The sequence below is a fragment of the Arvicola amphibius genome, chromosome 12 (assembly GCF_903992535.2).
Source record: "Arvicola amphibius chromosome 12, mArvAmp1.2, whole genome shotgun sequence".
Lineage (NCBI taxonomy): Eukaryota > Metazoa > Chordata > Mammalia > Rodentia > Cricetidae > Arvicola > Arvicola amphibius.
Window position 1 is genome coordinate 158,251,517 of NC_052058.2, and position 12,705 is coordinate 158,264,221.

Genomic DNA, 12,705 nt, shown 5'->3' on the forward strand with positions numbered 1-12,705 from the left:
GACAGCTTGTCTTTTCAGGACCAAGAGGAGAGCTAGGTCTCTGGGGGCTTGCTTTGTTTACTCTTACCAGAAATCAGGCAGGGTCAGGGCCCCGTTGTGAATAAAAACCCGACTTTGTGGTTGCTTCTCCGGGCTGCACAGGCAGAACCGTGGCAGGGAGCTGAGAGCTGTAATTGGTTAATAACAAAAAAAGGGCAGGCGTAGCCCGACCAGATTGGCTCTGGAAGCCCCCCTGTTACCTCACTGCATTCTGAAGGTCTGCCCACCAATTGCAGGACTCCTTACTGGAAAAACCAACTGCTGGAGCGTGCCAAGAGTCCATAGCAACGCCCTTTTGAAATCAGAGGGGGGAAAGACTGCAGTCAGCTCTCAGGCGGAGCGTCTATGCCTCAGGACGGGAAGACGCTTAGGATGGATACCCCACCCCCCGATGAGCCCCTAGGAAAGCAAAATGAAAATCTGCAAAGCCAGGATGAGGAACTGGGGTTTAAGGAAATGGACGGTCTGAGAGAAGCTTTGGCCAACCTTAGGGGACTGTCTGAGGAAGAGAAGGGCGAGAAGGCAATGCTCCGCTCCCGCATCCAAGAGCAGTCCCAGCTCATCTGCATCCTGAAACGCAGATCCGATGAGGCTCTGGAACGCTGCCAGATCCTGGAACTGCTCAACACTGAGCTGGAGGAGAAGAGGATGCAGGAGATAGAGAAGATGAAGGTCCAGAGTGAGCACGTCCAAAAGCTGGAGGGTCGCTTTATGACCCTCGCAGCCAACCACGAGCTGATGATCCGCTTCAAGGATGAGCACAAGAATGAGAACATCAGACTGAAGGAGGAGAACCAGAAGCTGAAGCGGGAGAATAGCAGCCTCTTCAGTAAAGCTCTGAAAGACCAGGAGGCCAAGGTACTGCAGCTTACCGCACACAACAAGGCCTTGGCGGAGGAACTGCAGGCCTTGAAACAGAGATGTGCTCACGATGCTAGCCAGGCTCAGGCCCGAGAGAAGGAGCTGCTGGGTCTGCAGAACCAGCAGGCCTGTGCCCATGCAGAGGAGAGACAGCAGCTGCTCAGCCAGCTGCAGAGCCTCAAGCAGCAACACCGGCAGGCCACCGAACAGATGGCGAAGGACCAAGAGGCTCATAGCAGCCTGAGCCAGGAGCTGCAGGCTAGGCTGCAGACTGTCACTCGTGAGAAAGAGGAGCTGCTGCAGCTGTCCATGGAGAGGGGCAAGGTTCTCCAGAACAAGCAAGCGGAGATCCGCCAGCTTGAGGAGAAGCTGGAGACGGCAGCCATGGCCAAGAAGCACGCCCTCGAACGCTTCGAGCAGGAGGCGGTGGCCGTTGACAGTAACTTGAGAGTTCGAGAGCTTCAGCGCAAGGTAGACGGGATCCAAAAGGCTTATGACGAGCTCCGTCTCCAATCAGAAGCCTTCAAAAAGCACAGCCTGGATCTTTTAAGCAAGGAGAGAGAACTTAATGCCAAACTCCGCCATCTCTTTCCATAAGGGAAATTCTGCCTCCTGTTGCCTCCGGTTAATACTTCAGATATTGTGCCTTATTAGCATTATTGCAAAAGCAAAGATAATTCATTTACTATACTTTTAAGTACAAAACCACTTTACTATGACACTGTTGTTGGTATTGTTGTAAAATTATTAATGTTCAGTTCGACCACCTAGAATACATTTAAGATTAACCAGAGTCCCCACTGTGCCTTTGAAGTTTTCTTAAGATTATCTGTTTCTTCTACCTCACAACTTGTCATCTTCAACCCCAGATGTCTTCTTATTGCTTAAGATTTATGATTTCAAGGATCCCGAAATGAGTGTGCTGTTGTGAAAAAAAAAAAAAAAAAGGAAAAACGTAGCCCCGTTAACCGCTGCAGAGAGTTAGGCCCTACCGTAGCACTGTAGCTAAGATCATAAACAGACGTTAGCCGGTTCGCAGTGAGAAGAGTCTGATTTGATCTGATTTTGTGTTAGCTTGGCAAACCAAAAGTTTTATCACTTACTTGCTTACTGAAATATAAAAGCCAGCAATGTTACACTCATTCTATTGAGCATTGAGATTCAAGTTTGCTAAGTCATTAATTTTAATATTTCCTGCAAGTTTAGCTTACTCCCACTTTCTTGGTTTTTCTCCTGAGTGACAGATAGGATTTAACTGTGCTGTATTTAGACTCTCAGTGGTTTCATTTTCTATTGTGCAATATGCTAATAGACAAAAGCGCCTCAATTTAGGGTAACCAGTCATAGCAGATTGGGTTTGTTTTTCCAGTAACTTATATATTGTTTTCTGTCAATACATTTTCTTGTAATTGAATTTGCATTTCAAAAGTCTAAGCTGAATGTACATACATATATATATATGTACATATATACATACTTAGGAATTTTGTAGGAATAATTCATTTTTGTAGAAATAGTTATTTAACATGGCAGTTAAATGTAGACTTTTGTAATGTTCTTAAAGAAGTAAAGTCTTCAAGTTATTTACCAAATATAATTTATTTCCCATTTCCCTCATATTTAATCATATTATATATGAAATTATGAATACCTGTAAGGTAGATTATTGTTAGTAATTTTTCTCATTCATTTGCTGCCAAGAACACCAATGGTTATATAGCAAGTTTTATTTACTAAAAAACTATTACTTAAAGGCTTTCTTTTTGCTTGTTACTCTCTCTCTCTCTCTTTCTCTCTCTCTCTCTCTTTCTACAGAGAAACTTAGCCCACCCAGGTTGCCCTTGAATTCCCTATGTAATCAATGTCAACTCTGTAAATGAAGAAAGAAGAATGAGAGAATGAGAGTGTGATCGTTGTGTATCAAAGAATTTTATTTACAGATGTGTTTATACTTTTTGTGCACAAGTGCTTTGTCTGCATGTGTGTGCGTGAGTGCTCTGTCTGCATGTGTGTGCGTGAGTGCTCTGTCTGCATGTGTATGTGCGAGTACTTTGTCTGCATGTGTGTGTGTGAGTGCTCTGTCTGCATGTGTGTGCGTGAGTGCTGTCTGCATGTGTACGTGTGAGTGCTTTGTCTGCATGTGTGTGTGCGAGTGCTTTGTCTGCATGTGTGTGTGTGAGTGCTTTGTCTGCATGTGTGTGCGCGGGTGCTTTGTCTGCATGCCTGTGTCCAAGGGGGTTAGAAGGCAGCATCATATTCTCTGCAGCTGGAGTCATGAATGGCTGTGAACCACCATGTGGGTGCTGGGAACTGAACCAGGGTCCTTAACAAGAGCAACCAGTGCTCCTAACGACCAAATCCTCTCTCCATCCCTCGGGGTGTCAAACACTTTTCATTTCACCCTGCGACAACTCAAGAGAGGATGTGTTGTCCCTGTTCTATGAATGAAACAGTGAGCCTCTTAAGAAGGTAGTTTGTCTAAAGTCATGAAGCTCTGGAGAAGCAGAAGTAAGATCTAAACTGGAGGCTGTTGGCCAGGGTGCCATGGAATTCCCTGACTTGCTTTAATCCTTTATAGTCACTGTCAAGCAATTAATGTTTTAACAAAGGATGTCACACTTTTATTCTTGCGCAGGGCATTGCCAATTAAGTAAACAAGTCTATTTTCAGTCTCTAAAATCCATATGCTTCTTCCCAGTATATAAACTACCTTTGAAACACACAGCATGCACGCGTGCATACGCACCCCCCCCCACACACACACACTCGAGAGAGGGTTATTTCTTGCATGCTCATGACTTTTTATTTAACTTCTGACCATTCAAGAATGAGAATCCAGGATAGAGTGTTTTCCTCTATAAAGTGATAGTTATCATTGGAATGTGTAAGTTCCAATTCCAATTGTGTCATTGGAACAAACCCACAACATGTCAGTTGGCTTATTCTAAGCTATTACCTTGAGAGGGAAAAATTTAAAAGCAAAACAACAACAAAACTCTTCTAAAGCAGACCTAACCTTCACACTCACCATCAGTAACCCTAAAATGAATGGCAGCAGAGTGGAGACCCTAAAATTAAACAGTGTGTTTGCTGCATTGCAGAACTAAGCATGACCTCTGGAAGAGCACAAAATCATAAGCCCTTGGTGAGCCCTAAAGGAAAGAGGCTAGTCCGAAAGATGGATGAGAATTTGCAAAGAGAAACACTGATGGACAGGTGAACCGCAGCGTTTTCAGAGCACTGTGCCTGCTTCTGAGAGTGAAAGTGAGTTCAGGCTAGTTCCCAATAAGGGACGGGTGGAAAACCTAGATCTCCACAGCTCCATTCTATTGAACTTTTAAGAAAATGATTTAAAGACTTGAAAGGAGCCCTGGCACCTGCGCCTGTGATTCTATCATGTCCTACTTCTACCAAGACACCTATGGAGTAGCTGTGGCTGGGTCAGGGCACTGACCAGATGCATTTATGAATTGTGAATTGACTTATCTCCCCACTATGAGTCTGAGCAGAACTTTGAAACCTTGCCTGTTAGGCCACCAGGAAAGAGGACTGTAACATGGACTTCTCTCCCTAAAACCTAGGCTACCCAGCCAGATGGTGTGTCTTCCAGCATCCATTGTCCCAAACTCAGCCCTCTGGAAATACTTCAGCCTAGTGTTTTCAGAGGGCAGGTTGCCATGGTTGATTCAAATGAATTGGGCTCCACCACTGTGATGGGAAAGAGGTCAATCTCTGCTGTGCATTGGGGAGAACTAGAAGGAAGGGGCACGAGTATTTAATGGGCCACTAGGTATCTACGTTACTATATCTCCTTAGTTCCCAAGTCCATGTCAGGTAAGGAGTGGGTGCTTTTTCATTTCTCTCTCTCTCTCTCTCTCTCTCTCTCTCTCTCTCTCTCTCTCTCTCTCTCTCTCTCATTAAAAAAAGCCTTTATTTTAAGTGCATTGGTGCTTTGCCTGCATGTACGTCTGTGTGAGGGTGTGTACAGATCCTGGAGTTACAGACAGTTGTGAGTTGCCATGCAGGTGCTAGGAATTGAACTTGAGTCCTCTGGAAGAACACCGAGTGCTCTGAACTGCTGAGCCATCTCTCCAGCCCTCGGGGAGTACTTTTTAAAGGACTTCAATGATGAGTCTTGGAAATATTGCTCAGAATGTGGAACACTGGCTAAGAATAGGCTTTTGCAATTATTTTCCATCCTCCTAAGAACAAACCGATGTTATCATCTAAATGCTAAAAGCCTGTCAAGCCTAATGGCCCAGGCTGTACAGGGGAGTTTCAAGTACCTGTCACGTGTAACCCAGGCTGCACAGGGGAGCTCCAGTACCTGATGTGTGTGGCCCGGGCTGTACAGGTGAGCTCCAGTACCTGATGTGCATGTCACTTGGGAATAAAAGATCTCAAGAGCCAAGCACTTTCCACTTGGAAAACATATGAAGGAAAACATCCCCTTGGAACATATCAATATAATATATGCTATTTCCCTGTCATTCACTACACATCTAATTAACTATAATACCCCGCAAGCCCCAACTCCCCAGGTCCACAAGGGGATGCTGGCCTTAGTTAGCTGCCAAACTGATCTCATCCATGTTCTGATCCACTCTTCTGTGTGCTCAGCTACAGTAATTTTCTCTTTCATGGTAAAGGTTTGACACAGTTTGGATCATAAGTGTCCACATGCTCGTGTGCTAAGGGGCTTGGTCCCAGAGGAAACATCATTGGGAAGTGTTAATGGAAGGTCTTTAGGTAACCGGCTGCTGAAGAGGACTGAGAGACTCAGATCCTTTCTTCTTTCTTTGCTCTCCGACCACGAGGTGGGCGGTCTTGTTCTACTCTCTGCTCCAGGCATGATGCCCTCCCAGGTCCCAAAGCAAGGGGGCTAATTAATCATGGACTAAAATCGCAAAGCAATAAGCCAAAGCAAACTTCTCCCCCTTGTCAACTGTCAGTATTTGGTATAGTTATGGAACGCTAACACAAGATTATATATATTTATTATATCATTCTAATAGCAGAAGGTTAGAAATGGCTTGCAGCATTAAAGAACACATAGTTAACATTTTCCCTTTGTAATTCAGCATAACCATGGAGAAATAGTTTATCTATTACATAATATCTTCAGGATGTATGAAAAGGTGAAACAATATAATATATGCTATTTCTCGGGTCCTGGGCAGAAGAGGATAGGAGACTATGAGTAGAATTTATGTCTATAAGTACAAATGAATGTCAGAAAATGCTAGGGAAAGGACTGTTAGTAGTGTCGTGGGACATAGGGAATGAAGTTGTCAGAGAGAAGACTTGGAGTGAAACTTCTCAACATGAACTTTTTTTTAAATGTCATTTGATTTTTGAACCATACACCATTGTACTTATTTGAAAGACAGCAACATTCAAAACAAAATTAAAGAATCTTCCACATGTCTGCTTAATTTCCAGTAGGCTTCATTTCTGTGTAAATTATTTAAAGCCTGCAGACTTCTCTTTCTCCAACTAGGCAGGCAAGATCTATTTTGGAGCATGCTAAGCATGGCCTGACAGATCTGGGTCAGGTCATTCAGCTGGAAGCGGCTGCTCTCACAAATGTCCAGTAGCATATGGCAAGTCCTGGTGCCATTCTGCACACCAAAAACTGTCTCCTAACTGCTAGCATTTTTCTCTCAAACTTAATGATTGGATACATTTTTCTCACAGATATCCAGATTTTCGTGGATCTTAGATTTTATATGTTTGTTTTCATTATGTATCCATTGTACATAATAATGTATTACAAAAACTATTTTCATATAGGTATATATTGTCCTTCGAGCATATTTCTCATCTCCCCAGCTCTACTTCTGTTGGCCCCTTTTGTTCTCCTAGAAGGTTTTACTTTATGCCACATGTATGTATGCAAGTTGTTTATGTATGTCTATGATTTTGTGTGTCTATATAAAATTTAGAAATGACAAATGAGAGAAAACATGTCATATTCATCCTCCTGAGACTAGCTTTCTTTGCTTAACATGTTAGCCCCAGTCATTCCCATTCCCCTGTAGGACAAAACTTTGTTGTTCTTTATGGCTTACAAAAATATCATTCTGACCTGGTATTGGTGGTGCACACCTTTAATCCCAGAACTCAGGAAGCAGAGACAGGCAGATTTCTGTGAGTTAGGGGCCACCCTGGTCAACAGAGCAAGTTCCAGGATGGCCAGGGAGGTTACATAGAAAAACCCTGTCTCAAACACACACACACACACACACACACAAGAAGAAGAAGAAGAAGAAGAAGAAGAAGAAGAAGAAGAAGAAGAAGAAGAAGAAGAAGAAGAAGATCCATTCTGTCTATAAACATTACTGTAGCAGCAAATTTGTTGCATGGAATGAGCCACTTGTTTGTCCTGGCCACCCAGAACCAAAATAATCACACAGAAACTGTATTAATTAAGTCACTGCTTTGCCCATTAGCACTAGCTTCTTCTTGGCTAACACTTACATCTTAATTTAACCCATTTCTATTCATCTGTATATCACCACAAGGTAGTGGCCTACCAGCAAAGTTTCAGCACGTCTATCTCTGGCTGTGGATCCATGGTGTCCCCCGACTCCGCCCTTTTTTCTCCCAGCATTCAGTCCAGTCCTCCCAGCCTACCTAAGTTCTGCCCTATCAACTAGGCCAAGGCAGTTTCTTTATTCATTAATGGTAAGAACAGCACACAGAGGGGACTCCCACATTACATTACATTTTATCCATTCTTACACTGCCGTGTGCCCTAATTGGATCTATAACTTAGCTATTGTGGCTTGTGTGTCAGTGAGCACAGACGTGAAAATATTTCTGTGATAGGCTTACTTGGTAGTGAAGACACAGGAATGGTCGGTTCATGAGGCAGAGCTATTTTACAGATTTCTGTGATGGATGGACCGGAGTGCAGCCCCAGGAGCAGCGGATACGGGTTCCCTACGGTTCACACTCTTTCCAGCATTTGGTGCTGCTCTATCTCCCGCCTTTCTGATGAAGGAAGTGCATTTTCGGCCGTAGTTTCAGTCTGCATTTCTCTGATGGCTGTTGAGGCAGAGCATAGTTTTACAGGTTTATTGGACATTTTCACTTCTCCTCTTGAGAACCCTCTGTCTATTTCATTAGCCAGTTTATTGATCGAATTGTCTTATTTCTTATTTAGTTTTATGAGTTCCTAATGTATTCTAGATGTTAGTCCTATGTCAGATGCACAGCTAACAGACTTCCCTGTTTCTGTAGGGTGTCTCTTCACAAGACGGCTTCCTTTGCTGAGCAGGCACGTTCCGATTTCTTGCAATCCCATTTATCAATTGTTAGCATCATTTCCTGAACAACTGGGGTCCTCCACAGAACGACTGTACACTGAACATCTGGGGTTCCACACAGAACGACTGTATACTGAACATCTGGGGTTCCACACAGAACGACTGTATACTGAACATCTGGAGTTCCACATAGAAGGACTGTATACTGAACATCTGGGGTTCCACACAGAACGACTGTACACTGAACATCTGGGGTTCCACACAGAACAACTGTATACTGTACACTGAACATCTGGGGTTCCACACAGAACGACTGTACACTGAACATCTGGGGTCCTACACAGAAAGGCCTTGCCTGTATCTTAGAGTGTTTCCCCTGCTTTGTCCTCTAATGGTTTCAGAGTTTCAAGTTTTTGATCCATTTCAAGTTGAGTTATGTACACATGAGGAATAAGGGTTTCATTCTTTTCCATAGCGCTCTCCCTCTCTCTCTCTCTCTCTCTCTCTCTCTCTCTCTCTCTCTCTCTCTCTCTCTCTCTCTCTCTCGCGGCTGTGCGTCCTGCTTTAGACCCTGTGTTTCCCCTGCTTTGTCCTCTAATGGTTTCAGAGTTTCAAGTTTTTGATCCATTTCAAGTTGAGTTATATACACATGAGGAATAAGGGTTTCATTCTTTTCCATAGCGCTCTCTCTCTCTCTCTCTCTCTCTCTCTCTCTCTCTCTCTCTCTCTCTCTCTCTCTCTCTCTCGGCTGTGCGTCCTGCTTTAGACCCTTTTGTCTAAACAGCTTTACTTGCAAATGTTCATTATAATAAATAGTTGCTCAGGTTCAAGACCTCTGGCCTCTGGCACACCATCAATACCCGGCCCTCACTGAGACTGCTCCCAGCTATCCCACCATTGCCCTGAGTCTTGAAGACCCCGTGGCTATGGTTTCTTAGGACCAGTCCTTTCACGCACTCCAGCAGGGCATGAATGGGGTAGATGCTGGGGTGGGCCAACTCAAAACCCCCGTATGTGGGTTTGGGTGGCAGCTTATTGGATCAGTCAGCGCCACTGGAGCCTCCTCAGGCAAGACACAGGGCCAGCTCTACACCACAGGCGGGCTTTCCCGAGAGGGGTGGGTGGAGCGAGCTGGAGCTTTTCTGTTGACCTTAGGGTAGGGGCGGGGCCGTCTTTCCTGAGTACGGGGCCTGCTCTCTGATGAGGGGTGGGTGGAGCGAGCTCTGCTGCTTACCTGACCTGACCAGGTAGGGGCAGGGCCAGCTCTCCCAGGGTCGGCTTAGGGTAGTGGCAGCTCAGCAGGGCCCTAGGATTTTAACACTCGTGGTTCCCATGGTCCCCTGTGGTATTTTGGTCCATAGACATCAGCACAGATCCCAGCTGTAACGGGACCAAAGACCCAGACGGGGCCTTTGGCAGCAGCTGGAACCCAGAGGTCACCATAGCTGTGGTGGCAGCCTAGGCCACCCAGATCAATATACTCCCTGTGGAAGCACAGCCCTAGGACACCGATATGGTCTCAGGTGGCTGGCCAAACCCCAGGCATCTGCACGGACCTTGGAGATAACAAGAACCGCGGACATCGAATCAGAACCTAGCTACCGTTGGACCAGGGACCCAGACATGGCCCTTTGCAGCAACCTGAGCTGGATGACACCACAACCCCTGCTGGCAGCTCAGGTTTCTCAGGTCGGCATGGCCCTCAGTTATCAACATAACCTCAGGCAGTCCAGACCCTGGGCATTTCCTTGGTCTTTAGTGGTAACTGAAGTCCAGACCCAGACCTCAGGCCTTTGGATACCAACATGGCCACACGTGGTGGCCCAGACTTCAGGGCGTCCGTGTAGCCGTTAGTGGGAACACTGGCCACTGGGGTCAGTGCAGACCCTGCCTGGACGTCACTCTGGCTCCGGGTGGCAAGCAGACCGCCCACGTTAGCCTGTTCCTCACCGCCTTAAGAGTTTTCAGTTCTGCCTCTTTCCACAGCACACGAACCAGGCCGCTTCTTCTCTCCTCTTTCTCCACCAAATATTTGCTCATCATAATGGCGTTTGCCTTGCGGCACTGGGTAGGCCGGTGGCTGTGTTTCAACCACCTGGGCCATGAGGACCGGAATGAATGTTCTTAATGGAACATCTTCTAATGGAAACGGAACTGCAATGAAACCTTTGTAGATTGTATTCATTAATACTAATTGCTAGTTGTAATGTCACTGTACTAAAACCATTAAATGAATTTAGTTAGAGCAAAGTTATGTCAATGTTACTAAGGAACAAAATTCCCAATGTTTGAAGGCAAATATTAGAGAAGTTAAATAAAAATATTTTAGTCTTTTATTATTTATTTATTTATTATGTATACAATATTCTGTCTGTGTGTATGCCTGCAGGCCAGAAGAGGGCATCAGATCTCATTTCAGGTGGTTGTGAGCCATCACGCGGTTGCTGGGAATTGAACTCAGTATCTTCGGAAGAACAGGCAATGCTCTTAACCGCTGAGCCATTTCTCCAGCCCCAAATATTTTAGTTTTGCATTCAGATAGGTGATATTCTAAATTCATGATATCTTTCTTTTACCAATACTTATTTCTTAGCTTGGTCAACTGAATGATTGAAAGCAAAGGCAGCCCAGTGCTATGAACAACCCTAAGGCCATTTTTGTAGCTCCTAAAAGGTCTTTCTACTTAACGCCTCTTCTTGGAGGAGAGGCTGAGTCTGTATCTGGACTAGGAAGAGAACATGTAGTTATAGTAAAAAAGCAAACATAAATGCCATTATGTCAAAATTTCAAGATCTTAGTTGGAGGGTGTCAGGGTCCGATGCCCCAACATTTTTCCCACTCTAGACCCGAGATATTTAAGACACAGTTTACACAGCAATATGGGAAGGGAGTCTCAGGCTTCATTCAAATCCTGAGGATGACCTGCGTTTATTATTCAAACACCTTTTATCCCCCAAGATAAACTAAGGTGGAAGTTGATTAACATTCTGTTTCTGGGGTAGCAGGATTGTAGTCACGCCCACAGCTCCATCATTAGCTTGGAATTCACACCTCTTCTCAGGCAATCTACATAATTACAAAGCAAGGAGGAGCAGATCCTGAAATTTTGTTTGGGTAGCCCAGCCTGTCTGGAAGCTTACTTCGTGACTGCTCCGATTACTAACCACAGCCCGAGAACTTGGCTGTCAGTCACACCATGTAGAAATATGGGCCTACAGCAGGGGATTTAAAATGGCCAAAGAGAAATCTGAGTATCAATGTGATAATATTGAGTGAACAGACAGAAGGACCCATGGAACTGAATCGAAGACCCGGATATTAATCCACACACTTTCGAACACCTGAGTTCTGATAAGGATGCAAAAAAAAAAAAAAAAAAAAAAAAAAAAAAAACCCAAATCAAATGGAAAAAAGAAAGCATATTTAACAAATGGTGCTGGCAGAACTGGATATCAACATGTAGAAGAATGAAAATAGATCCATATTAGATCCATAGCTATCACCATGCACAAAACTCAAATCCAAATGGATCAAAGACCTCATCATAAAGCCAGCCACTCTGAACCTCATAGAAGAGAAAGTGGGAAGTACACTTGAACACATTGGTACAGGAGACCACTTCCTAAATATAATCCTCGTAGCACAGACACTGAGAGAAACAATTAAAAATGGGACCTCCTGAAACTGAGAAGCTTCTGTAAAGCAAAGAACACAGTCAGCAAGACAAAATGATAGCCTACAGAATGGGAAAAGATCTTCACCAACCCCACATCAGACAGAGGTCTGATCTCCAAAATAGACAAAGAACTCAAGAAATTGGTCATCCACAGGGGTGAAATGACAGGATACCTATGATTTATTCTTACATATGTCAACAAAATAAGGGAGGAGGTGAAGCAAGTGAGGCCATATATTGTTAAATATGGAGAAAGGATGGTTCCATAGGGAGCTACACATTATTCTCTTCACCTTGTGCCTAACGTACATTTTTCAACATATAAAAAATATGTAAAGTTCTGGAGTTTTTCTTCTTTTTTCCCCCCTCTTTTCTTTCGTGCTCGTTTTTTGAGAGAGGGTCTCACTATGTAGCTTGCCTATCTTAGAACTCACTGTGTAGAGCAGGCTGGCTGTGAACTCAGATCTGCCTGCCTGTGCCTCCCAAGTTTGCAAGGCAGGAGACTTCCTCTTTCTTTTTCAGGTCAGATTCAAACCAGTCCTTTTTTTCTGAGGGTGTACTTGAGGTCCTCTATTGGTATGTAAGTTAAGCTTGGAGATGGATTTATTCTAGTCACCATGTGTACTATGAACTGAGTTTTCCAGAAAGAAAAAACATATTTCTATGTTAAAGATTCCACATGTTTGAAAGATTGATCACAACTTGATTGTGCAGTGCTGTGATGTTGAAACTCCATAGTGAAATTATCTTGGGCTATTTTGACTAGGCTTATTATTCATTGACCACCTTTATGCCTGGCCTTATAAACTTTCAACTATTATGCAAAAGTGTTTGGAAAGTATTGATTTAACAGACCAG

The 12,705-nt window shown here is 44.2% G+C and overlaps 1 protein-coding gene across 1 annotated transcript; it reads left to right on the forward strand.

Annotated features, from left to right (window-relative positions):
• The first annotated feature begins 384 nt into the window (after nucleotides 1-384).
• On the forward strand, nucleotides 385-1,497 carry Ccdc89 (coiled-coil domain containing 89). The gene has a single exon (XM_038313363.1). The coding sequence runs from the start codon at nucleotides 385-387 to the stop codon at nucleotides 1,495-1,497; it is 1,113 nt and encodes a 370-aa protein (XP_038169291.1).
• The last annotated feature ends 11,208 nt before the right edge of the window (nucleotides 1,498-12,705 follow it).